This window comes from Oryx dammah, unplaced genomic scaffold (genome assembly GCF_014754425.2).
Source record: "Oryx dammah isolate SB20612 unplaced genomic scaffold, SCBI_Odam_1.1 HiC_scaffold_13, whole genome shotgun sequence".
NCBI lineage: Eukaryota > Metazoa > Chordata > Mammalia > Artiodactyla > Bovidae > Oryx > Oryx dammah.
Window position 1 is genome coordinate 62,657,903 of NW_024070197.1, and position 27,148 is coordinate 62,685,050.

Sequence of the window (27,148 nt, forward strand, 5' to 3'; positions counted from 1 at the left end):
TTCTTTTTTTTTGATACCTGATTCCAAAATTAAACCAACGTGTCCCATGTAGAAAAGCCACTGAAATGGAAGGTGGAGTGGGTCCCAGGAAAACAGGAAGTCATCTGGGTACTGGCTGCTCAGGCCAGAGGTGATGTCTAGGGAACACTCGGTTTCAGTCTCCATTGCAGTGTTCTTCCTACTTTATCTCACTTCTCAATTCAGTTCTTGGAAGTCTGTTTTACATATAGGAATCCTGTCTTACCAGGGAATCCCATTCATGTATATCCCATGGCTAAAACTTGGCCATATTACATATTTATGTTGAGGTGGTTTGGGCTAAGATGAAGGAAATAGCAGACAGCTAACTTTTAAAACCAAGTCCTTGGTTACCCCCTGCATACTCTATAGAACAGCTTTCTAACCCTGTAGTCAGAAATAATCTCCACCTTTACCACAAAGGACTGAAGAGTGTCTTGTGTATGTTCCCACTCTGTCTGCTGTTGGGAATTAATATATCAGAACCACTGAACAGAGCCACTGCCAGAGTTTTCCTGACTAACATTAAGTTATAAGAAGGGAGACTCATTGACCCTTCTCTTGGTTCACTAATTAACAGTACATCCGGGAACCCATGACAGGAGCCACACGCCATGGGAAGTTTTTTTTCCGTATTTACTGCAATCATTGTTTTCTTTCAAAGGCTGCTAAGTTTTGTAAATGGCTGAGTCATGTGTTCAAAGACAGTCAGCATTATAATAATTTAATAGAAAGTCCTATATAAAATTATGGATTATGCCCAGCATAACTACTTAGCTAGTGATGATGGTGATGGTGATGGTGTTGTATTCCATCTTACAGACACAAGCTGGTGAAGGCAGAGTATATAAGTGCCTCTTTAACCATAAATTTGAAGAGTCCATGAGTGAAAAAGTAAGTATTTCTTTGAAACAGATCAGCATTTTATTCATTTTCCTAAAAACTTTCTCACATCCTCTCAAACAATATAAACTCATACCAAAATATAAAATACTGATACAGCTTAACCTTTCAGAGATAAAATACTGGGCCTTTAGTAGGAAACCAAAGCATATTAAATTTAAATGAAAAAAGTGAAGCTTCTCGTGATATCTGGACTTAGGGAAGTCAATGGGGAATCAATTTGGGGAGTAAAATCAAAGAATTTTAATCAAAGTTACACTGAACCAATCCCTATGTAATCAAGAAGTTTCGACTAACCAAACCAGTGTGCTTCATAGGCCATTAGCGATTAAATTTCTCAGCAGCTGCCTCATTAAGCATTCTCATTACTGTAAGTCCTCTGTCCCTCAATGCATGCAAGACTCTTATGATTTTTAAAAGTAATTATTTGGGGCCTTGGTGTCTTGTCATTTACTTTCCTGTGCAGCTGAAGAACTATTTTTTATTTCAGTTCCTTATATCATTTACTGTTGAATAATTATGTTTAAAAAGTACAGGGTGGAACTTCCAGAGTGTTATGTCAGTTGCCACTTTCATTCTGGTGAAATTTACTTTAGGGATATTTGTTGAAGAGGAAAAGAATACATTGTCAAGTTGATGTATGAGAATCTACCAAATATTTATGTGTTTGGACAGTTGCTATTGCTGCAACAATCAGCAGCTCACCATAGAATTCCAGAGTTGCCCACTCATATATCGCTCCTTCTTGCCACTCTGTTTCAGCACACTTGTGCTCAATTTTAACCAAACTTAAGCACTGACATTTTGCTAACGACTGCAGCTGCTTATTGTGCCTGGCCATGAGCCTCTGCTTGTGTTAGAGGCACATGTGAGCAGTCTCACAGCTCTCCTGCTGCACTCTCTCCTCAGTGTCGAGAAGCACTAACAACCCGCCAGAAGCTGATTGCCCAGGATTACAAAGTCAGTTATTCACTGGCCAAATCCTGTAAGAGTGACTTGAAGAAATACCGGTGCAACGTGGAAAACCTTCCCCGGTCCCGGGAAGCCAGGCTCTCCTACCTTCTGATGTGTCTGGAGTCAGCTGTGCATAGAGGTGAGAGTTCATTTCTTTTTATCTTTTTCCACTCCTTTTTGGATCTTTCCTCCTGTGTTAGCTCTTTTGAGTACACCTGTCCCTGTGACTCAAGAGTCTTTCTATGGAAGCAGAACTCTAGGCTGAGTGCTTGGGGGCCCTCAGTCTTGTTGAAGGCCTTTCCTCTTAATGGCCTTAAATTCTGTTTTTCTTTACGTCCCAGTTTTTTTTTTTTTTAAGTTTTATTTCTCAAATTCAAATTTTAATTTTTAAAATGCTTGTTCCACAGCACTTTTAGGAGAGTCAGGGAAGTATAATGATTTAGCACATTAGCTTTGGGTCAGAGAGACATCAAATTATGACTCTTTCAGCAAACTAACTGGCTGGGTGGCCATTGTTTATGTTTCTTAATCTCTAAATCTCACTTTTCTATCTATAAAACAAAAATACGTTCCCTGCGTTGAGGCGTTCTTACGAGGACTGAACATATTTGACATAGCAGTTAGCATATGGTCGGTGATAAGTACTGTTATTAGTCTAACAGTGTTTATCAAGTTAAACAGAAAAGGAAGAAAGGATTATCTCATAAGGTCAGACTCAGAGTCTGTTCAGTCCGAAAGTGAATCCTTGACAAAGGAACCAAGGATGTTTAAAGGTCAGGGTCCTTAAGAAAGAACATTTCTTGGGACCTTCCTGGAGGTCCAGTGGCTGAGACTCCATGCTTCTGTTGCAGGGGTGAGGATTCGCTCCTACACGCTGCATGTTTTGGCGTAGCCAAAAAATTTTTCAAAAAAAAGAATATTTCGTAATATGGACTATAGGCTATTAAAAATGAAGTTCCTAGCTGCTTAATGAATCATGCTGGGACAATTGACTAGTGATTAAAAGTTAGGTGGGAAAAGATCAGTTGTTAAAGCTCAGAAGTTTGTGGTGATTTTTTTTTTTTTTTTTGTATCTGGGCAGTTAAAATCTCTTAAAAGCCAGTAGAATAGCAACCAGAGAGAGTGCATGGTCTTGGACTGACTACCAAACAAAGGACATTTTGAAGGCAATTTGGAGAATTTTGATTATGGTCTGGGTATTTGATGAAATTTTCCTGAAATGTAAAGGTGGAGATTGGGGACTAGTAAAGGCATATCATAAAACAATAAAACATCTAATTTGGTATTTTTAAAAAAAATAGATAATCTTCTTAAACTGCAAATTAACAGGAAACACAAAAAGACTCCACAAGTACACAGCCATAGCATATGAACAGATAATTCATAGAAGTTATATAGATTGTTGGGAGTCCCTGGTGGCTCAGACAGCAAAGAATCCACCTGCAGTGCAGGAGACTCAGGTTCGATCCCTGGGTCGGGAGGGTTCCCCTGGAGAAGGGAATGGCTGCCCACTCCAGTAATCTTGTTAACACTAGAAAGTCTGACCACGTTGAGTGTTGGCAAGGGTGTGAAAGGACTGGAACTGCACTGCTGATGGGAGTTTAAATGGCGCAGCCACTTTGGAAAGTAGCTTGCCAGTTTCTTAAAAAGTTCTGTGTACATCTACCTTATGACCCAGCCGTGTAACTCCTAGATGTTTACCCAAGAGATGGGAAAGCACATGTCCATATAAACTTTTGTGCATGAATGCTCATAACAGCTTATTTGTAATAGCCCAACACTGGAAATAACCCAAATGTCCATAAATGGTTTAAAGAATTTTAAACAAATTGTAGCATAATCACATAATAGGATGATATTACTTGGCAGTAAAAAGGAACACACTTGATTCATGGTTGAATCTCAAAAAGTCTGAAGTCAGACCCCAAAAAGGAGTTCATACATAGCATGTGATTCCATTTATATGAACCTTATTTACATGAACTTCTAAAAACTGCAAACTGGTAAACCAATCTGTAGTCACAGAAAGCAAAGCAGTGGTTGACTGGGTGTGAGGTAAGTGGTAGAGAGGAAAGGGAGGGATTCTAAAGGAACATGAGGAAGCTTTTGGAGTTGATGGATATATGTTCAGTATCTTGATTATGTCGATGGTTCCATTGATGCATATGTATATCAGACTTACCCAGTTATGTTTTAAAAGTGTAGTCTGTTACATGTCATTTATACCTTGGTGGTAAATAATTCACCTACAGTGCAGGAGACGCAAGAGATGCAGATTTGATCCTTGGGTCAGGAAGAGCCCCTGGAGAAGGAAATGGCGCCCCACTCCAGTGTTCTTGGCTGCAGAATTCCATAGACAAAGGAGCCTGGCGGGCCACTGTCCACGGGGCTGCAGAGTCAGACGTGACCGAGCACAGCATGGCAGCATGCCGCAGTCAAGTTGTTGCTGTTTTTTTAATAAGTTTTCGCAGATGGCATTGACAGCTCAAGGAAGAGTTGGGGAGCTGTAGTGAGTGTCTGAAGTTTTTTCCACAAGCTTAGAGGCTGTAAGCCAGGGATTTTCCTGGCTTTCATTTTCACCCTAGGAGTTATCTTATACTGATAAGACTTCTGTTGGCAAAACACATGCATTATCTGTGTAAGACAGAACACTGACAAGGTAAGCCCTAGTCTTTGGAGTTGTATGCTGATAAAGCTGTTGCGGAAGTCTCAGCTTTTCAGTCATATATTGTGGTCGAGGGATAGACTTGTGCTTCCCATGTGTAGCAGCATCTGATCCCGATGCCCTGCGGTGCTGTGCCTTGCCTCCACACAGGGCGGCAGGTGAGCAGCGAGTGCCAGGGGGAGATGCTAGACTACCGCCGCATGCTGATGGAAGATTTCTCTCTGAGCCCCGAGATCATCCTGAGCTGCCGAGGGGAGATCGAGCACCATTGCTCGGGGCTGCATCGGAAAGGGCGGACCCTGCACTGCCTGATGAAAGTGGTGCGGGGGGAGAAGGGGAGCCTCGGGATGAACTGCCAGCAAGCGGTAAGGACCCGTTTTCTTCTGCCATTTTTCATGTTAAAACATTGTATCTGCTGAGGAACCTCCTCTTCCTGAGCTTATTTATCTGGATCATCTGTGTCGTCACAGTGAACTTTAGGTATTAAGAACTAGGCAAAAACTGAAGATAGATGATCTAGAAGGAGAAAATCTTCTTAGTTGTCTGCTTCATTATCTATCCTCAGTCAGATGGAGGAATGTTCTGCAGTAATTGGTTTCTCCAGAGTTTCCTTCCTTTATGCAATAGACTTCCACACTTGTCTGTGGTTGACCATTAATTTTCTTTGTTTTCTGCTTGGTGGCTTTGATTTAGTGATCTGTTAACAAACTGTGAAGCTTCAGAATAATTATTAATGAGTATATACTCTTCCAAATACCCTGTGAACATGAACTTAAATTCTTTTCAGCTATGACTGAACAAATCTGGGCTCAGTCTCTCCTAGACCAAAGAGACTGCTGTTTGTCCTCTAGACGAGTCATTTTTTGGAAGTGTTTTCTCGGGTTTTTCTAAGCAGTCAGGGAAGGAATAGATGTATAATCACGTAACCATTCATGTCCTTAGTTAACGTCCCGCACTGCTGTCACTGGATTCTGGTGTGGTGGTGATCCCTTGAGCTGTTAGCCTCCTGTTCTGTCGGGCACTCACTGTCATCTTTTAGAACGTGCAGTCTGGTGCATGCATGGAGAATGCTCAGAGTTGGCCGGTCAATCGTGGATATTTAATTGATACAGTTCTTAGAGAAACTTTCAGACTTGCATGATGCCTAATAACAGTCTCTCAAAAAAAGATGTAAATATTTTGGTCTTCATCATCAAACATCATAAATAAAATTGGTAGTCATTTGACAGTAGTAATAATCTTCCTACTGACTGACAACTGCATTTTGTAGCTTCTTCAAATTGCCACAAAGAATTGGTATAAATAATTTCCATCCCAGGAAATTGGAAATTTTTCCTGTTTCTCTCATCTTGTTTGTTGACTTCTTTGAGAATAGACAGATTTGGGATTTTTCTTTTTTCATTTTCTTTTGATCTTTGTTCTCTGATCAAATATGTGATGGGGTCAGTGCTTTTGTATGAACCTCTGTAAGCTTGTAGGTAAAATGTATGAGGCTCAGAGAAGGCTCCTACAGAGGCTAAATTCATGACACAAAAAGGTCTCCAATTCTTTAGCTTGGAACAAAAGGAACCCCAAGCAGAAGGATTGTAGTTTTCAAATTTGCTTTGTGTTATTTAAGATTTCCACCCCCAAAACACCATCTGCTGCCCATCTGTAGTAATAATGATTATTTTTAATCTGTAAAAAGCTTTGCAGCTTACACAACCTTCTACATATTATTCTTTATTATAATCCTCCACAGTTAAAAAATCTGGAACTTAGAGGTTAATCAACTTGCCTTTGTTCTCAGAGCTAATATCTGGCAGTGCCAGACTATTAATAGAACTCAGGTTTTCTCATCCTTAATTTAGAGCTTTTTCTTCTGTGCCCCAACTGCTTTCGCCTCAAAGACAGGAAAAAAAAGAATCTGAGGCACATCTTCTCATGCTTTCACTTTATTTTATGACAAAGGTTGGAAGCAGAAGTAAATGTTAAAGAATAAATACTCATTTTCAGCTGCATAATGACAAATATTTTTCTGTATACTGTGATAGACAAGCTCTGGTTTATCTCTTAGGTATATTTAAAAAGTTGAGAAAAAATAGGAAATATAAGTAATATTATATTCTTATTTTCTATAATTGATATTTCTTACAACTGAAATCTCACATTTCCTTTTAATGAACCAGAGTATACTTGTTTTATGCCAGTGTCTTTGCAGCAAAATTCAAATTCTAGATTTTTAAGACATCAGATCTCTTACTGGAAATATCTTCTGTTGACTCTTCTCTACTCAGGTCTGGCTTGGCACTGAATGTCAAATTTATAATAATTTGATTAATAGATGTGAGGAAAGAGGCAGCTTTTATATTGTAAGGTTCTTTTGTTGTGCAAATATCCAGGGATGGTTCATACAGGTAGGCAAGCTATCCCTACAATGAGTTATATATAATCCTGCAAAGTACAGGAACCAGTTGCAACATATTTGACCAGAGCTGTTAAGCTTGGCCAGTGACAATTGTAGTACTTTGTTAAGAGTACATTGTGATATCCCATGCTGAGAACTGATTAAAGATACAACGCTGCTCACCCTAGATGTTAAATGACTTTCTTTCTTTCTTCCTTCCTTTTTTTTTTTTTTAATCCAGCTTCAAACACTGATTCAGGAGACTGACCCTGGTGCAGATTACCGCATTGATAGAGCTTTGAATGAAGCTTGTGAATCTGTAATACAGACAGCCTGCAAACACATAAGATCCGGAGACCCAATGTAGGTTATCTTGTTTGTGGTATTTATCCACATATCGTATCTGGTAGCGCAACATGGGGAACATAGCCTCAAATGACTTTCGGATGGTTCAGCAACTGGAATTTCATGAAACAGGAACACAGACCAGCTTTTGTTAAGACTAGTGTTGGGATTGAGACCTGGGCTCTGCCTCATCGGTGGGGTGGAGAACCTAGTCCTGGCTTTGTCTTGATGCCTGTTGACAGTGGCTGTGAATGCAGTCCTAGACATCAGGTCACTGAATCAGTCTACTTAATGGCCAAATAAAAGAGAAAGTCTCAGGATAAAATGATACATGCTTTGTTTGGCTGTATACTTTCCATTCCATTTGAATATTGACTCATATACGTTGGCTTCTTGACAATTATTGGAGAGTAATTAATTATACTTGAAATAAAACACAAAATGTGGTGGTTAGAAGGGTTCATTGTGGACACAGTGAACTCTGAAGTTATATCCAAGATCTAGGAAAGCTGTAAAATGCTATGATAAATCACTGGAGTCTCACGTATTGATTTTATCCTATATGATATACAGATAGCTCTTAAAACCAGGTTGCAGGAAAGAACAGGTTTCCCATTCTGCAAAAATCTTTATAGCCTGCAGCCAGCAGTGCCCAACTGTGTAAAGCAAATGCAGTCCACGTTTCTGTTCTGCTCTGCATACCCTCCAGCTGTTCATGCTGGGGTAAGAGGTTAGAGAAAGGTCTTCTTCCTTAAGAAAGGAGGTTGGAGGAAGTAGACAGACACTGTTAAGACTGACTATTTACCAACAGGAAAACAACTTGGCCAACTATTAAGGAGGCGGGGGCGGGGGGAATACCTACAGATAAAATAGATTTAAGATACTATCAATTAAATGCAGAATGTAGACCTTTTCTGGGTCCTGATTTGGAACGATGTGAAAAGGCGTGAGACAGTTGGAAAAATTTTGAAAGCTGACAGGATATTTCATTATGTTAAGGATTTTTAAATTAATTTCTTTGATGGTTAAAGGTATTATGTTTCCATATTATAGAGAAACATGCTGAAGTATTTACAAATGAAGTGATAGGGTATCTGGGATTTACTTCAAAATATCATCTAAGGGGGTATAGGGTTAAAACAAACTTGGCCGTAGATTGATAAAGCTATGGGAGGGGAAGATGGATATTATATGATTCTCTACTCTTGTATGGTTGGAAGTTTCTCGTAATAAACAGCTAATTATAAAGCAGCTGCACACAGATCTTGTATAAGCTGAGTCCTCAGTGCTAAGTGGCTCTGAAGTTGATAGAAGGCAGAGTCACGGTTAGGTTGAGTTAATTTGAGTGATTCTTGGGAAAGTAAGTTCCTGATTGCCTAGGAAAATAGCTGAATGGCTTTTTCTGCAGACAAGGAAGTACTGGTATGAGAGTTCTGAGCCAGAACTGTCCCTTGTTATACTTTCACCCCTGGTTTCTGCCCAGGATCCTCTCGTGCCTGATGGAACATTTATACACGGAGAAAATGGTGGAAGATTGTGAACACCGTCTCCTAGAGCTGCAGTATTTCATCTCCCGAGATTGGAAGTGAGTATTCTGAAGCCATAATAAGTGTAAGCCTCTGCCTGATATCCTGGATAGTCACTGTCCTTCACATGTATTTTTTTAGATAATTACTAGTAATTTGTTTTTGTTAAGTTGTGGGATAGCTGGCACTCTGATCTCCAGAAAAACCTCTTTCTTGCTTTCAGAACAGTATCTAAAGGCAGAGACAGCCCCTGCAGGTCTGTCCCCGTGTCCCCACTAATTTCTACGTTGGCAGGCAGGGCCAGGTGTTTCTGATATCACAGACATCCATCTGGAAAGAACTTGGGCACCTGTGGGGCAGCGGAAGCATCTTCAAATACATCTCTAAGAAGAGAGTAGTGATTTTTAATTTTTATTGATTTGTCTTGGGTATGGGATTTTACTTTATTTCTGTGACTAATTCAAAGTCATTAAATTTATCCTATCTTAAGAAGCTCTTATCAATACAACTTGATTGTCTTCTCATCCTGTTAACCAGAAAAGGGGGGAGGGAGGCTGATGAACTAAAAGACTCTCTGTCATGGTCAGAATAACCGTTGTGCTGGCTGCAGTCTCTCCCTCTTTCCACACCTTATTTTCCCTTCCCACCTCTGGACCAGGCTGCTCTTCCTGCCCCTCAAGTTGAGCTGCTTCCTGATTCAGTTGTTTTTAGCCACTGTGCTTTGGTCATTTTTCTTTTTCTTTTTCTGGTGATTAATATATGTTTTACCCCCGTACTTTACTGAAAAGAGATTATTTGAAGACTCAGTGTGTTTTTGTTTCCTCAAGTTAGCTCCTGAAAGGACTTCAGAAAGTGGAGTGGGAATTTCCCCATGCTTACTCATGCTGTCTAAACTGAAATAGCAAAGAGCTAACTGAGTCTATTACCTTAAAAAATTATGTCTTTGGGTTTTGGTTTCTAATGTCTTTTGGTTTTTTCTTTTCTGTGATTCCTTCATCCATGATCAAAAGATGCTTCACAATCTTTATATTTTTAATTGGAAGATAATTGCTTTATAATATTGTGTTGGTTTCTGCCAAATATCAACGTGAATCAGCCATAGGTGTATGTATGTCCCCTCTCTCTGGAACCTCCCTCCCACCTCCCCCCCTGTGCTTCACAGTCTTTAAAGCTGCTTATTAAATATTAGCCTTTTTCCTCCCATTAAGTAGCCCTCCCTCAAATTTGACATTATCATGTAGACAGAATGAAATATCCATTGGTCTGATTTGGAGATGCATCTGGCTCATCACCTAACTCACTGTCTCCAGAGTCAGAATTAACTGTCAAAAAAGTTTTTAAAATTGATAAGCATGTACAGGTAAACTAAAAATGTAACTGCCTTACCTTGCATAGGAAACTACTAGAAAGGAACCTGAGTAAGATTATTTATCTTGTCCTTTTCTGATCTTAATGAATCTAGTATAGCAAGTAGGATTGAATTATAGTCACACTTGGAAAAAAATGTTAAGGAAAAGTTGCAAATTTCCTGGTGATAGCTACAGCCCTTGTTGTCTCATTTCAACCAGGGCATGTTAATGCCGGGTCTATTATTGTAATGTTGTGTGCCTTACACTGCAAGATACCGTCTTTGAGGTAGAACTTAAATCCTCTGTTTTAAGGGTTAAACTTCTCCAGATTGACTACTGTGTGTTCTTGAAGAACAGAATTCAGAAATATACTTGTGCTTACCTGCTTTCTCCATTACCCTAGAAATGATTGTCGACCGGTACGCAGACAAGCACCTTGCGAAACCCCATAGCATGCCATTGGGAGGGAAGGCATAGAAAGAGTAACTGTCTCTGAACTCTTAACCTTACAGGCTGGACCCTGTCTTGTACCGCAAATGCCAGGGAGATGCATCGCGTCTTTGCCACACCCACGGTTGGAATGAAACCAGTGAACTTATGCCTCCCGGAGCTGTGTTCTCCTGCTTATACCGCCATGCTTACCGCACTGAGGAGCAGGGCAGGAGGGTATGCACGCAATGCCGACTTCATTTCTTCCTGTCGGTCATTTGTTTAATTCGTTTGCTACAAACTGTTGTGATTGTTGTTCATCCTAAGACAACTGTTAGTGCATCTGGCGAAGAGGGTTACTGCATTACTTGAAGGTTCTTCATTCAGTGACTGTACATAGAGTTGTTCTACCACCTTCTTCCCATCTGATTTTATGTTTTTAACAAAATGAGAAGACATTTCCAGTTTTCCTTTATGTTACCAAAATATAAACAGACAAGTAGACAGATTCTGCCACCCTAACTTTACGTAGCTTTAAAGACCCATTAGAAGCTCTTAGCCAAGACGTAAAGGGCTGTTAGGCGTCTGCGCTTGGCGGAAGGACCCGTAAAGCCTGTATTGATGGGGCCTCCCCCAGGTGCACTGGGGAAGCTGCAGCCTCCCCCCTGCTCTTGGTATTCCTCTGCTGCCTCTTGTTGGGAAATTTGTGTATGTTTGGCAACATTTGCTGCCTGCCGGTCCCATACTGTTTGTTCTCTCTTAAATCAGGACCAGCATTCTACTCCAGATTCACAGAGTCCTGGCACATTAGTTTAGCTAAACAAAAAAACTCTCTACCTTATCCAGACAAATCCAGTTCACATTTTAATTGACATTTGACTTACAGTATTATATGTTTCATGTGTGCAGCGTAGTGATTTGGTCCTAGCTCACATTTATCAGGATCCTCTGAGCAAAGGATAGTGTTTCATTAGAAAATGCTGAATGTATCATCACATTCCAAGAGGTAAAGGTGTTCAGAAGCCTCCTAGAACATTTAATTTTTCTTGTGGAAGAGATGAGATACAAAGTTTGGTTCAAATAACTATAAAGATATATTAGTTTTCTGATGATAGATTTTTCTATATCTCGTGTCACTTGGTTAGTATTTTGCTTCTTATTTCTCGTATAGCTCTCACGGGAATGCCGAGCTGAAGTCCAGAGGATCCTCCACCAGCGCGCCATGGATGTTAAGTTGGATCCCGCCCTCCAAGACAAGTGCCTGATCGATCTGGGGAAATGGTGCAGTGAGAAACCAGAGACGGGACAGGTAGGTGGCAAGGCGGCCTGCTTGTCCTGCGGTGACAGCAGTAGTGCTGGTCACGACGAGCATCCGCGTGGGCTGGGCACCGAGAAACCCGTCTCCACCGACTTCACAGAGGGGTTTGGTGTACTATTCATTGTTCTCTCTATAAGAAATCCTGAGGAAAATGCTCCCTTTGGTCTCTGTAATTGTGCTTCTCCCAAGCAGCTAGTTTGGTTGAATGTTACAGTTACTACATTTTATAACTGATTGTTTTCTCTCCTTGTGTTGCCTCTTGAAAAGCCTTGAGCCAAAGATTCAGCCTTCCTTTAGCAAGCGTGTAAGATTTTGTTGTAGGCATTTTGTGTACTGACTTGCTACTGGCTTCATGCCACTTTCCTTAAAGTTTCCCTTTTTTTTTTCCTCTCATTTTTAATTTATTGTATCTTGCTTTTTTTTTCTTTTATAAGGTATGTTAAGTTCTTTTGAGGGAAGGCAGGGTATGAATGTGTACACTGATATGTAAATACTGATGGGCGTGGATAGTGTATGTGCTTGCCCTGCCACAGATCGAAAAGAGACGAAGGAATGGAATGATAGTTTCCACTTAGCAATTGATGCAGCTGATGTTCAGAGAAATGAAGTGTATTGACTTTCTTTCTCAGAGCTCACAACCCTAGCCAGGCACTTGTTACATTTTATTGTATAACCTCTTCAGGAAAGTGTAGAAAAGGACTAGTCCCAAGAATCAGGCACGTGCTCTAAGTGGCTTGTTAGGATCTTGTGCCTAGTTTAAAAAAAAAAAAAAGGTATTAAAGATATGTTACTGCATCCAGCACAATAAGTGGGAAGATGGCTTATCTTTCATCTCTAGGTGAAGGAACCCAGCAGTGTGGAGCAGCTGCTAGTTTAAAGCCCCATTAATACTAGAACGAGGCATGAACAGTTCCAAAACACCCTCTGGGATTAAACTAGTAAAAAGTCATATATGTAGGAACTGGACAGTTTTAAAAGCAACATAACGCCTACTCAGATCTCTTGGCCTGGGAATATCATTATTGGCCGTCTGTTTCCCGGGCCTGCTGTAGTTCTGTCGAGTTTATTGTTAGTAAATGCCAGATAATTTAGCTTTCTGCTGCCTCTGTCTAGTGGAACAAGGGATGTGGTCATATGGAATCCCACGAAACAGTTTCCTTTCATACCCTCTGTAAAGTAACGGTGAGAAAGCTTTACAGCCCATCACTGTTGAGTTAAACTTAGGAAATGAGTTCACAAATGGAACTTTCCCTTTAGCCATTTGTCTCCTCCCAGAAGTTTTACGCATTTTCCTTTAGGGTCCCCCACGCCTTCACTGCCTTTCTGACTCTTGTATAATTCCTGCAGTCCTCCTCCTCTTCCATTCTGCTTGCAAAACAGGTTCTTGCAGAATAGTCAGGAAGTTAAACCTAATCCTTTAACAGAGCCCTTTGCTGATAAATAGCTGTTCGTGTGCTTTGGGGAAGTAAGCTAAGTGTAAAACATAAAACCTCTAGGTATAATAATAGACTGGTGTTGCAGGGTAGCTCCAGCTCAGTCCCCAGGTAAGACAGCGTTCAGTTACTCAAGCTCCGGTGCTCACCTGTTGTGCAGGTGTCCTCAGAGGATCCTTTTATGCAGCAAGAGTTAGAGTCCCAGGCTTGATTTGCAGGACCTATTCATTCTCTACTGTGTTTTAGACCCTGTGTCCCCCGGCTGCTTTGCCCATGAGGAGTCTTAAAATATGCCGTCTCTTGCACTGTGTATTTTGTCCAGCGATTATCATGAAAGTACAGATTAGCAGGGTGTTGACAGAATGGAATGAAGGCCTGTAAGATCTTCAGACTCGGAGAACACCTGAACGGTGACTCTTTGTGGACTTACCAGTTTGGCCTTCTGAAGGATTTGCATGGTTGCTGTACCGCTTTGACCCTCTTAACAACCCTGATACATCAAATCATTCATTATCTTTTCAACAATCCCAATTTGGAGAATCAAATAAAGCTTTAGCATTTTGTTCAGTGTAATCATTTTAAAAAGAAAAGACCTCTGTAAAGGAAGTGGACACTGTTATCTCATCTCCCCTTGATCGTTGATATAATTAACAGATGCTAAGAGATTGTCTTTTTCTTTGCAGGAGCTTGAATGCCTCCAGGATCATCTCGATGACTTAGCTGTGGAGTGCAGAGATATAGTCGGCAACCTCACCGAGTTAGAATCTGAGGTAAGCAGTTTGCAACTAGTGGAAGAAAAGTGCCCTGTCAGCAGCAGCCTTTCTTTCCTTCTTAGTTCTGCTGTTTCTAGACTCTTGAGAGAGCAGCTTCTCTGTAGAACAAAAGCAACCTTGTCAGATTGCCTGCTTGCTTTATCAAGAAGAGTATTGTAATGCTTCCTGAACCCCTTTCCTCGTTTCTCCAGCATTTAGCCCTTTGATCTGCTTCATAAATTGGAATTAACACAGGGACTAGACCAGTATTAGTCACATTCAAGGATAGCCCAAGCACTCCTATTCTGTCATCCGTTAGCTCTTTCAGTTAGATCATTTGGTAATATGTGTTCACTGAAATAAAAGCCTGGAATTTGCAGTTAAACGTGGAAGACTGATTACATGTGTTTTTCTTTGTTCCATCCTAAAACCCACTAAAATATAAAAAGTGAGATTTAAAAAAGCTTCTAAGCATAGGCATACTATTTTAAAATACAGAGCTTATCATTGAAGGGGAGAGGCAGTTAAAAATGCTTAAGTTGTTTTGTAGGGCCAGACATCAGGGAAATGGGGAATTGCTGTTTTATCATTAGCCTTTTAGAACCATTTAAGTTGTCAAAATGGGCAATATATAAAATTATATTTCTCAGGGTCTTTTTTTTTTTTTTCACTTCTATTTTTTCAGAAGTGTGCTGCCTTCTTTTATCTCCTGTCAGCTTCTGTCTTATTCCCATCATCCTTGTGGGCTAATGAGGACGTTCTGGGGTGTGCAGCTCTTTAAAGGACAGTGTTATTTCAGCAGCTGGTGCTGCACAGCAGTTACTTCCCTTGAAGGCGGTTAGTGTGTGTTCCCAAAAGGCAGCGGTTTGTCGTCTGGTCTGATGACAGGGTGATAGATGTCAGTTACTCCTTTTTCATTTTGAACTACTTGGCTCTGGGGAGAAACTCCAAAGGCTTTACATACTCTAGTATTATTTGTAAATTTTTTTTTCTCCCCACTGCTCTTAATCCTGCCTTGCCTCTTGTTCAAGCGCAAGGGGAATCTGTCTCTGGAAAACTCGCCTTCCGCTGTGCCGTGAAGGAGCGTTAGAGGAGGAGCGTAGCACCTCTGTTCACGCTGCGGCGCTCACTGAAATGCTGGGAAAGCTCCCAAACACACTTACTGGGTTATTTACCCATCAGATGGCACTGATGCAGAGAAAGAACCAGCTCCCCCCCCTACCCTGGCCCTTTCTAAAGCAGAATTACTCGTGTTTTAATTTTCCACAGGACATTCAAATAGAAGCCTTGCTGATGAGAGCCTGTGAGCCCATCATTCAGAACTTTTGCCACGTAAGTGACATCTGGAGGAACGTGGGTTAGAACCAATTTCACTAGGGCTCTGGCCCCCACGTGCATTGAACTTACAATGCCCACATTATTCCTGAGTGATAACCAACTTTAACAAGTTAAAGTTGAAAATGTAAACAACATCAGGAGGAATCAGGAGGAGTCTGCCACCCTGGGAAACCCTGTTTGCTGACCCCTCGTGGACGGCCAGAGAGGTGGTTAGAAGCACTTGCCAAGATGCCCTTTGTAAGGAAAGGAGAAGAGGGAATCCCCTTAGCAGGACTGAGTTGCCTTCAGTACATACCACCAAGATTTGTTAACAGTAGGGTGTCTCTCCCCTTTCAGCTGTCTCCTTCTACCTGATGTTGAGGGAATTCTATTACTTTATGACTCACTGAACTACCTAAATTGTGGGAGTAAAGCATACTCAGGAACCATAGGAGTCTTGACAACCAGGAGACAATGTTAGATGTTACCCCCAAGCCTGCTGCCCGCTCCATATAAGGAAAGGAGTTAAAAGAACTGCATAGTACACGTTTTTATTGGAGCTTCATGCAGGCAACTTGCTGTGTTAATTTTCTCTCACTGAACATCGGTGCTTCATTTCTCAGGCTTGTTTGGACATAATTTCTGATGTGCCTTATTTGTAATGGCTCCGGAATCAGTCTTGTTTGCATTTTTGCATGGGCTGGGGTGCAGGGTTTGCTAAAGAATGGTTACAAATGAAGTGTTAAGTATGCACTGCCTTCCCCAGGATGTGGCAGATAACCAGATAGACTCTGGGGACCTGATGGAGTGTCTGATTCAGAACAAACACCAGAAGGATATGAACGAGAAGTGCGCCGTCGGAGTCACCCACTTCCAGCTGGTCAGTAGTGCCCGGCACGTCCTTCTTGTCTCCAGTGATTAGGCTGTTGAACCTGTTCCTCTTTCAGGACATCAGAGCACCTCTTCAGTGAAAAATCATTTTTTCCAAATACTTGTTTAGTGCAGCAGCTCAGATGGGTATCAGTACACTAGGATCTAAGCCTTTCTTTCTTTTAAATCATGCTACCCAGGTCTGGCATTTGAATAAGAAGATTAAACCATAGTCTTCGTAGTTACCCCAGGCCTAACTGAAGTATTTCTAATAAAGCAAGCACTTCCTTGCCAGGAGGATGAAATCTAGTCATCTTTGTAAAACTGACCTCTTCTTGGGGCATAGCCTCCCTGACCGCTTCCTCGAGTGGTTCTCAGGGCCTCTGGACTGTGGGCACTGGGAGATGGGGAAGAATAGACACACCCTGCCCTCGGCCATCTGGGTGCATTCTGGTGAGAGAAACGCAAAAACACAATTACATATAAGCATATAGTTTCAGCTGAGTTTGTGAAGAAAAATAAAGCAGCATAAGGCCTGCAGGGTGATGGAGAAAAGAGGACTCGAGAAGGAGGTGTTTGAATGGAAGCGTCAAGGAAGTGAGGCAGCACACCGCGAGGAGACCTCGGGGGAGAGGCCCCGCCTGTGTGTGACTGGAAGCCGGCGTGCCTAGGAGCAGAAGATCAGAAGATCATGCTTCCTGGGAGCGTGCCGCAGGGAGCTCCGCAAGGCAGGGAGCCTGAGGGAGACAGGGTTGAGCTGGCCGGGAGGCAGGCTGCTGCAAACAGCATATGAGCAGTTACGCCCAGCACTGCGGGTGAGGCCTTGTCACAGAGCTTCTGATTTTCTTTTCCATCCTCTTGTTCAGGTGCAGATGAAGGATTTTCGGTTCTCTTACAAGTTTAAGATGGCCTGCAAGGAGGACGTGTTGAAACTTTGCCCCAACATAAAGAAGAAGTATGTAGCTTTTAACTGATTCGTTCTGCCTCGCTATGGCCCCTCTTGGCTGCTGGATGAGTAGCTAAGATGTCAGGCAGCCAGCCGCCGTCTGGGAGGGTAACCTCCTGCACACCCCCTTGGTGTTACAGCCGAGCCCCGTCTGGGAGGGTAACCTCCTGCATACCCCTTTGGTGTTACAGCCGGACCCTGTCTGGGAGGGTGACCCCCTGCACACTTCCTTGGTGTTACGGCCAGACCCCATCTGGGAGGGAGACTTCCTACACACCCCCTTGATCTTACAGCCAAGCCCCGCCTGGGAGGGTGACCTCCTGCACACCCCCTTGGTGTTACGGCTGAGCCCTGTCTGGGAGGGTGACCTCCTGCACACCCCCTTGGTGTTACGGCCGGCCACCGTCTGGGAGGGTGACCCCCTTCACACCCGCTTTGGTGTTACAGCCGGGCCCCGGGCTGCCTGGACAGAGCCTCTCTGTGGCAGCCGAGAGCCACGCCTGGCGGTAGTTCTGAAGTGGGGAGACTGTGGCCTAAAGGAGCATTGTTTCATTTCCCCGTGCAGACCGCCTAACTGATGAAGCAGATACAGCTTTGTGTACTTAGGTGAGCAGGTTGCAGTGTGGAGAGGAGGTTAGCTGATGTCCTCCGGCATCATCTCTCAGGGAAGCCACACAGGCCTTCACTGAGTGAGAGAGTAGTAAAGAAACAAACACTTCATTCATCTAGGAACCAGGTCCTAATGAGGAGAACGATGAGCTTTGATAGCATGGCTTCCCAAATTCTTCTGTGCTGCTCTTCGTAGAAGTAAACTTCTGGAACGCATTTCCCCTCAGATAAACCGGGTTCCCATTTTTGCTTAGGTTTCTATCCTTTTCAGAGTATATTTTCACAGTGTAGCAAAGACATTGTCCAGAGTTGAGAGTGGAGTAGCATTCCTCTCTGGTCACATGTGTTTGACAAAACAGGTAACTGTCCTTGGACACACGTCCCCTCTGTGGCCTCCCCACCAGCCAGGCATGTTGTCGGCATTCGGGCTGGGGCCCAGTGTTTGTGACGTGTACAGTCAAATTGCTGCATTGAGCGCTCTGAAAACACAGTGAGACTTAACAGGAAAGGCATTCAGAACATGGTAAAGGGGTACATGGGCCCTGGAGGGGTGGTGTGGCCCCTGCCCCAGCCCAGGTCTTGGCCGTCTGCTTCTCTGTGGCTCCAGCCCGGTTCAGGCCTCTTCTTTCCACGCAGGGTGGACGTGGTGATCTGCCTGAGCACCACCGTGCGCAACGACACTCTCCAGGAAGTCAAGGAACACAGGGTGTCCCTGAAGTGCCGCAAGCAGCTACGGGTGGAGGAGCTGGAGATGGTAATGCCTGGGAGCACAGCCGCTGGTCCCAGGAACCACAGGGCAGGGTTTAGAGAGCTGGGTGAAGGGCGAGGGCAAATTGGAAGATTTTAGCCACAAGCGTGATGGTTAAGACTTGGAGCTGTGTGCTAAAGTTTTACCAGAGGACAGCTTCTCATTTCCCTTTTTTTTTTATAACATGATTAAGTATTTTTTTACCACAGTAACTGGAAGTCCAGCTGTAAGTAAGACAAGCTGTGAGCGTGTGATGCCAATCATTGCATCAATAATGTCCTCAAGGGTTGAGGTCTCTCCCTTTCCACTCTGCTGTCCTTGGGCACCAGCTTCATCATTAAGGCTGGTTTCCCTCATGGCTGCACAATGGCTGCCCGCAACACCCAGGCCACCTGCTCCAATACTCATCTCCAGCAGGAAAACAGAAACGAGAAAACTGACCCCACATGAAACAGAGGCCCTCCTCTCCAATTGGATTGTGTAGTTTGAGATCTGTGCCCCGTCCCCTGTCAGGGGAGGCACTCACTGATGAGCTTACTTATGATCAAGGTGACGTGGGTGTTGGGAAGGCGCCCAGTGTACACTGTGAGAGGACACCTTCCACTTTACTTTTGAGGTGAGGCCCAAGCCATGTTAAGACAGCTAAAAATATGTATTAATTTTATGTTTTGTATTTTGAATTGTATTTGTTTCACCTCAGTTCAATTCAGTCGCTCAGTGATGTCTGACTTTGTGACCCTGTGGACTGCAGCATTCCAGGCCTCCCTGTCCATCACCAACTCCCAGAGCTTGCTCAAACTCATGTCCATTGAGTCAGTGATGCCATCCAGCCATCTCATGTTCTGTTGTCCCTCTCTCCTGCCTTCAATCTTTCCCAGCATCAGGGTCTTTTCCAGTGAGTCAGTTCTTCGCATCAGGTGGCCAAAGTACTGGAATGTCAGCTTCAGCATCAGTCCTTCCAGTGAATATTCAGGACTGATTTCCTTTAGGATTGACTGGTTTGATCTCCTTGCAGTCCAGGACACTCTCAAGAGTCTTCTTGAGAAGAGTCATTCTAAGCAGAAAGTAGTAATGAACACCAGAGAATACTAACATCCCCAAAGTTGCATGACCGGGTTTCCACATATAGAGGTAATAATTCAGTGATAATTATGTTTTCAGTGGAACTGGCCTATGCATCCTTTTATAATAGAAACTTTGGGTCCCTAGATGTGAATGTGGCTCTTTCAGTAAAATAAGAATAAAAGTAGAATCCTACTTCCATATGATTTTATCTCTCAGAGTGGTTTCCACATCATACTACCTTATTTCATCTCACAGCAGTCCTGTGAAGGGGTCAGAGTAGAATGGTAGCATTTCATTTTGCAAAGAAAGTCCAAGGCTGTGAAGCTACATAGTGGCCAAACTGAAATTCAGTCCTCCTCCTCCCATAATTGCAGTGGCCCTTGCTGCCACTTAACTGAATAGCAGTTATGGGCACCAGACGAGGTCGAGTCGACAAATGGGTAGAGCATTTGATCTCACCAGCGCAGTGAGCTCACTTTCCCATGCTGGCTCTCTCATACAGACAGAGGACATCCGCCTGGAACCAGATCTGTATGAAGCCTGCAAAGGTGACATCAGGAACCACTGTTCCACTGTGCAGTATGGTAACGCGCAGGTAACTTTTTGGTTTTTATTTTTTGATGGTGAAAGTAGTATGAAGGTATCTTTTTAGTAATTTTCTGCAGGTAGGATAGGTCCCATCCTGTCCTGCCTGATCATCCCTTCTTAAGCCACACCAGGCTACTTTTCTCAAGCAGAGTACTTTTGCTCACCTTCATTCCTCTTTGCCACCGATTCATTCTCTTCCTTCTCTCTGGTTACCTTGTCCTCCCCCACCTTGCCTGCCTAGTAAACTCCCAGTGGTCCTTCCAGCGCCTCCTCCTGTCTATAGCTTTCCCAACACTCTGCACCTCCAAAATTCGTTTTTCTCTGATTTGATCCCGTTGCACAGAAGTTCTTAACTGGAGGTCACATAAGAACCACCGTGGGAGGTGTTTTTGTTTTCCCCTCTAATTCACAGAACAGGGCCCTCGCCAGAATCACCAGGAATGAGGTGCAGTAAAGTGTTTTTGTTTCAGTGTTCTTCTGATGTCGGATCTACCTCTTGTAGTTCATGGCATGGCCACATGCTTCAGCCTCAGAGATGAAGGCTTCGTTGTCTTCTAGTATCTGCTGTGGGCGATGCAAAGACCGATGTCAGTCTGATTCTCAGCTCTGTGTAGTTAATCTACCTCTGAGTTTTGTCTGTGTCTTTAATGATCTGTAATTTCACTGTGCTATAGTTAGATCTGGTTTTTGTTTTTATTATCCTTGTTGCCTCGGTCTCAGAATTCATGTCCCTACTTCAGTTCAAGGAAATTCTCAGACATTGTTCTTTCAAAAATTCCCTTATCCTTCCTTCTGGAACTCCTGTTAGACATTTGGAACATCTGAAGCTGGCCTCCATGTCCGTTTTTCTTCCACGTTTTTCCTTTCTTTCTCTGTCTATCCTACACTCAGGTAGTTCTTCAGTTCTGTTTCCCAGATTCATAATTTATCATTTTAGGCTTTCCATTCTGCTCTTCAGAGAGACCACCAGTTGGATCTTGTCGTTTCTTTTCTTTTTTTTCCCCAATGTATGTATTTTAATAAAGCGCACTTACAGTTCCTTCTGCCCATCCCTTTTGACATTATTCATTTTTTATGCATATGCCATGATCCCCCGGTACGTTGTTACTAGGCTGTTACCAGTTATATCAGCTAAAAATAAGAAAAATCATTTTTTTCCTTTTCTAATGCTCTTCCTTTCTTTATGTAGATCCAAGGTTTTGACCTATATATGTTTTCCCTTCTGCCTGAAGAACTTCTTTTTTTAACTTTTTTTTTTTGAGCTGTATGTATGGATAGTGAATTGCCTCAGTTTTTGCTTGTGTGAGAAAGTCTGTTTTCTTTTTTTTTTTTTCTGTCTTCGTTTTTGAAAAACAGGTTTGCTGTATATAGAATGCTAGGTTGATGGATTTTTTTTTTTGTCTTACAGTACTTTATTTCACTCCATACTCTTTTATGCATAGTTTTATTTCTTGTTTTGTTCGGTTTTTGTTTTTTAAGCTGTGCCATGCACACAGCCTTTGGGATCTTAGTTTCTTGACCAGGGATTGAACCTGCACCCCCTCACGGGTAGTGTGGAGTCTTAACCTCTGGCCCACCAAAGAAAGCCCTGAAGCCTCTGATGAGAGGTCCATTGTAAACCTCACATCTGAATGTTAGTTTTATAGAGCTGCCAAATTTCCACAAACCGGGTGTCTTAAACCAAATTTATTCTTTGACAGTATTGAGGCCTGATCCCTGAAGTCAAGGTGCTGACAGACCTCCTGTCTCTCCCGAGGTTCTCGGCTGAAAGCGTCCTTACTCTGTCTGCCTTCTGGTGCCGCCAGTCCTTGGCTGGGAGTCTCTGCCAGCATCCTTAACCCTCACCCTTCAGGGGCAAGGATTGGGTCTGGTTCATACCTGGCATCTAATGCTCTATTCCCATATGATAGATGATGAGTTGAGCTGAACTTCCTGGCTTGTGCCTACTGTTGAGTCAGGGTTATTGCTGCAGGGAAAGGTAGAGAGCCTGATGTATGCTCCAAAAGAAATCTTACAAGAAACAACCCTGGACGGGAGAAGAAACCAGGACTCTTGAGAGGGTTTCCTTCCCCACAGACTTCCAGTGCAGCCTGCTCGTCATCCATCATTTTTATGCATTTGGTTTGCCTCTGTCCCTGAGGTTGTAGATCTATAAATCTAATTCTCCTTTGTGAGGAAATCCCAATTCCTGTTACCTAGGAATTAGAAATGGAAGATGCCCAGATAGAAAAATGAGGAATGCACTAAGAACTGAATGCTTTAGTCAGGAAGCGTGGATTATCAGTCCCTGATCCACCCCTTAACTTGTCCATAATGCTTATGCCTTAGATTATTGAGTGTCTAAAAGAAAACAAGAAGCAGCTGAGCCCACGTTGCCACCAGAAAGTGTTTAAGCTGCAGGAGACGGAGATGATGGACCCGGAACTAGACTACACGCTCATGCGAGTCTGCAAGCAGATGATAAAGGTAAGGGCTCTAGAGCCGGGGCCACAGAGACAACAGCACGAGCGCCTCACATTTCACAGTGAATGCACACAGCCTTTCAGCGTCAACCTGTGTTATACAGCTAAGGCCGTGGTTCTCGAACTCCGGCCCCTAGACCTGCAGCACCAGCACCACCTGGGGACTTAGACTCTCAGGCCCCACCTGACCTCTTGAGGCAGTCTCTGCACGTGGTGGCTTCTGTTTTCACAAGCACCCACGAGTTCCAAGGCAGCTCCAGTTTGAGAACCACTAAGCCACAATGACTGACCTCACTTTGACCTGAGACACAAGAAAATCGAGGCCCACTGAATATATGGTGAGTTTTGAGGTGGTTGGTGGAGGCCTACTGAAAAAGTCACTATCAGATGTCCTGTCTACTGCCATCTGTCTACCGCCATCGACGGCTTTTTTGTTCTACAAGTTCTTTTGGTTCTTTTGCGTCTCCAGTGAACGTCCCCTGCATCAGGGGTGACGAGATGTCATTCCTGGATCTGTGCATGCGTACAAAGAGATCAAAGTGCTAACCCCTTGTTTCAACGTCCCTTTAAATAAAGCGATACTTCTCACTCTGTCAAACAAACTCTAAAGAAAATTGTGAAAGTAAGAAGTCTCTTTAGGTGAGTCTGGAAGAATTGAGCCCTCTGTAAAAATGGAAATATCAGGTTGTGATTTGAGAGAGCTTTCTAAGATTTTTTATGCCTTTTATAAAAATCAATCACCAACCCGCATCCCCATATTAAGACCAGTGGACTGTAATTAACAGACGGTGGATTAGCGGATAGAGATGAGTTTATCACTAGTCAGAGTGAATCTCTGACTTCAAGGACACTAGCAAGTGTACAAGATCTGGCTCCACAGGATTTGTTAGGAGAATAGCTCCTGTAATTAAAGAATGAACCAGAAAGGTCATTTCCCCACATCCTTGCTCACATCGTTTCGTGGGTCACTCCTGAGTTTCCCATTGGAGTTGCGTAGATATGCTTTGAGGGCCACATGGTCACCTAGCCCAATGTTACGTCCATTCGTCAGCAATATGTAAGTAAGCTCATGAGATGCCATGTAATATAGCATAGCCATGTAAATAGGGAATCAGTCCTATGCAAAATAAGAAACAGGAAGTAGAAAGACATGTGAGAAGTATAGTAGAGAATAGATAAAGGGGATCTGAAGGCTGGGTGCTTATTCAGGCTTGCTGTTTCTTTTGTCCCAAGTGATACCTTTAGGTTCTGTCATAAGCTCCCTAGAAGATTTAAGAGTGGTAAATATGGTGTTAACTGCCGCATTTGGCAATTAACTATTTTTATAAAATTTTGGGTTTTTTTGCAGAGATTCTGTCCAGAAGCAGATTCTAAAACTATGTTGCAGTGTTTGAAGCAAAATAAAAACAGTGAATTGATGGATCCCAAATGCAAACAGATGATAACCAAGCGCCAGATCACCCAGAACACAGGTACCGTCCTGGCTTCCCTGGCCCCACAGGGTGGGGCTTGAGAGGAGCGGGGTAGGCATATACTTGCCTCATTAAACTAAAGGTGCTTTGGTGCTTGTGACTGTTCAGAGTCTGGATGTAATAAGCAAAATGACCTCTTCCCTGAAGAGTATCCAGAGGAACACAGAGTCATGGGGAAGAGGAAGCTGAAAACACAGGAAACCTGCCGTTGGAGGGCATCCAAAACGAACTAGGACTAGAGTTCTTTGAAGAAGTCTGGAGGTTGAATAAAATTGCGTGCATGTGGCAGGAGAATGCATGGGTGATCTGTTTCAGAACAGAGACGTTTAATCTCGAAGTTGCAAGACCTTGTAACTTAATGGTCAAATTGAGTTGGATATTCAGCATTTTTGAATATTATGGGGAAGGGTACTGATGTCTGCATGCTTTTTGTGAGGACTGCTTAGAATGTTGGTCTGAATAGACCCTGCAGAGCTGCTGGGGAGTAGGATTCTCCACGTCTGCCCTTCCACCACGTTATGTTGAGGATTTAAAATAGCGTCATGAGGGAGTTGCCTGGCAGCCTAGTGGTTAGGCTCCTCACTCTCACTCTTGTGGCCCAGGTTCATTCCCTGGTCAGGGAGCTAAGGTCCTCCAAGCCACAGGGAGGTAAATAAAATAAATAAAAATAAGTAAATAATGAAATAAAACAGTGTAGTGAAGGAGCCCATTAAACATTTACTGGATAAAAAAATTAATGGTTTCTTGACGGTCACTGATATAATATGCCCCCTTTGGGTAAGTGGATCTCAAAACATTTGTGAATCCAGGTGGAGTATTTTACCATGTGGTTATTCCTTTCTTCTAGATTACCGCTTAAACCCCGTGCTAAGGAAAGCCTGCAAAGCCGACATCCCTAAATTCTGTCATGGGATCCTGACTAAGGCCAAGGATGATTCAGAGTTAGAAGGTCAAGTCATCTCTTGCCTCAAGCTGAGATACGCAGACCAGGTAGACTGCCCTGGGCTTCGCACGAGGCCTCCTCTAGTTCTGACAGCATTTTCTTTGGAGGTCCTTAGCTTACTGCCACTTTCCCCAAGACCTTTCTCACATCTTCCCCGAGCCAGGGCCCAAGTGGAAAGCTGACATGTTCTAGTAGGCTGACATACTCTCCCTTGTCACACGTAGCGCCTCTCTTCAGACTGTGAAGACCAGATCCGGATTATCATCCAGGAGTCTGCTCTGGATTACCGACTCGACCCCCAGCTCCAGCTCCACTGCTCGGATGAGGTAGGGTTTGGGTATAGAACTTGCTGTGAACAGAGCTGGTCAGGAGGGTTTTATTGGAGATAAGTTCTTTACTCTTTCCCTTCAGCCCTGAATCCAGGATTCTTCTAGGCTCTCCATTGTCTGAGCTCCTGGTTCTTTTATCTGTCTATGTCTAATTTGGTCATCCCTCTCCTTATTCTGATGGTCAACCGAAAACACACCCAACACTTGCCAGAAAAATGGAAGTGCTCCTGTAATAAATACCTCTGATGAAGGGCCTATTCTTGGAAATTGACTTCCTGGCTGGAAAAGGCCATGTTGAGAACTTTGTTCACCATACATCAGTTTTATGGATATGAGTTTTAAAGGTATTTCAAAGAAGCTTACTCATAAAGCTATCCAAAAGCAGGCTGCAGTTTTGATCTGCGCTGCAGGCTGTGTGTCAGGACCCCTTCATTTGTGTTTCCAAGTTATGCCGCTCGGTTTACCCTGAAGCTCTGTGAACGTCACGCATTTGCTTTTAGGATATTACTTGGCTATCTGACCTTCCTCTTGAGGAATCAGGGAGTAGTCTTTGTGGCCAGGCCTGGGACAGTCTGACTCAGGCCTGGAGGTTAACAGCATGAAGTATCTTCATGTTGACGGGTTTTTCGGCTCTGTGCCAGTCCTTGTGAAGGAGAACAGAGCCTGGCCTGCCATGTGGTGGGAGGGGAGCGAAAGCCACCAGGGACCCGTTTGAGAGGCTCCCAGGGCGTGCCTGTGGGAGGTCCGTGAGTCTGCGTGATGCCGAGGCCCAGGAGCCCAGTGTGAGCAGGGCTGCCCTGTGCTCTCCGTGTGTCCCGAGCAGATCGCCAGTCTGTGCGCCGAAGAAGCAGCGGCCCAGGAGCAGACCGGCCAGGTAGAGGAGTGCCTCAAGGTCAACCTGCTTAAAATCAAAACAGAAGGCTGTAAAAAGGTAACTACCGTCGATCTCCGTTTTCTGTCGCTTGCTTTTCTCTCCTCTTCTTCCTCTGAAAGCTATAGACTGTGCATCTCGGTGGTAAAATTGAAACCTGCCTTCCAGGAATTCTGTCCATTCTTCTTACCAAACTCATTGGGCTTTTGACCCTTAATTGCCTGTAACTTAAATATTCTTACACGCCTACTAATTAGTTGTGAATATGTCTTGTCTCCGTGACTAAACCAATGTTTAAGTGCTATGCCGAAGTAAAATGTAAATTGCAATATACCAGTAAGGGTACTACATCCATAAAAGTTGATGAAACTAAAAATCTAGCTCATTTCAGAAGCATCACATAAAAAATTTTATCAAAATATGATAGTTAACATACATTGTCTTATGAAATTGATAAGCAAAATAATATATATTTGATCTTTTTTAAAAAAGCTTTATCTCTTTTTGGAAAAGCGTTTCAATAATATTGTTGAATCAGCGTGAATATTGTGTGCAAATATTTTCATCTGCTAAAAATGTTTCTGATTCCACATGATCTGAAGAATGGTAGGAGTTGCTTGAATGCTAAATCCACGTATTTTCCTGCAAACATTTCATCAAATGATTTCATTTAACTTCAGGGAGGACTTTTTGAACAATACTTCTCTTCTTTTTTTTTGCTTTGCTTTTATTGTTGTTTTGCAGTCTATTGAGAGCAAACTGATTTTTACATAAGAAAGTATTTCTGGACTGTCTATCTGCTGCGATTTCATCATTAATAACAGTGTCTGCCAAGTTGATTTCAGTTATG

General features: G+C 43.0%; 1 protein-coding gene across 1 annotated transcript in view; it reads left to right on the top strand.

The window, feature by feature from the left end:
- The window catches only part of GLG1 (golgi glycoprotein 1), a 71,440-nt gene that overhangs the window by 36,959 nt on the left and 7,333 nt on the right, over positions 1 to 27,148 (top strand). The window contains exons 7-24 of the mRNA XM_040254140.1: positions 841 to 912; positions 1,831 to 2,014; positions 4,691 to 4,905; positions 7,168 to 7,289; positions 8,755 to 8,856; positions 10,659 to 10,812; positions 11,747 to 11,884; positions 14,010 to 14,096; positions 15,348 to 15,410; positions 16,162 to 16,275; positions 17,132 to 17,220; positions 18,457 to 18,574; positions 20,136 to 20,228; positions 22,550 to 22,687; positions 24,032 to 24,155; positions 25,003 to 25,145; positions 25,323 to 25,424; positions 26,251 to 26,358. Of these exons, the coding sequence (XP_040110074.1) occupies positions 841 to 912; positions 1,831 to 2,014; positions 4,691 to 4,905; positions 7,168 to 7,289; positions 8,755 to 8,856; positions 10,659 to 10,812; positions 11,747 to 11,884; positions 14,010 to 14,096; positions 15,348 to 15,410; positions 16,162 to 16,275; positions 17,132 to 17,220; positions 18,457 to 18,574; positions 20,136 to 20,228; positions 22,550 to 22,687; positions 24,032 to 24,155; positions 25,003 to 25,145; positions 25,323 to 25,424; positions 26,251 to 26,358 (2,166 nt within the window). The remainder of the gene's footprint in view (positions 1 to 840; positions 913 to 1,830; positions 2,015 to 4,690; positions 4,906 to 7,167; positions 7,290 to 8,754; positions 8,857 to 10,658; positions 10,813 to 11,746; positions 11,885 to 14,009; positions 14,097 to 15,347; positions 15,411 to 16,161; positions 16,276 to 17,131; positions 17,221 to 18,456; positions 18,575 to 20,135; positions 20,229 to 22,549; positions 22,688 to 24,031; positions 24,156 to 25,002; positions 25,146 to 25,322; positions 25,425 to 26,250; positions 26,359 to 27,148) is intronic.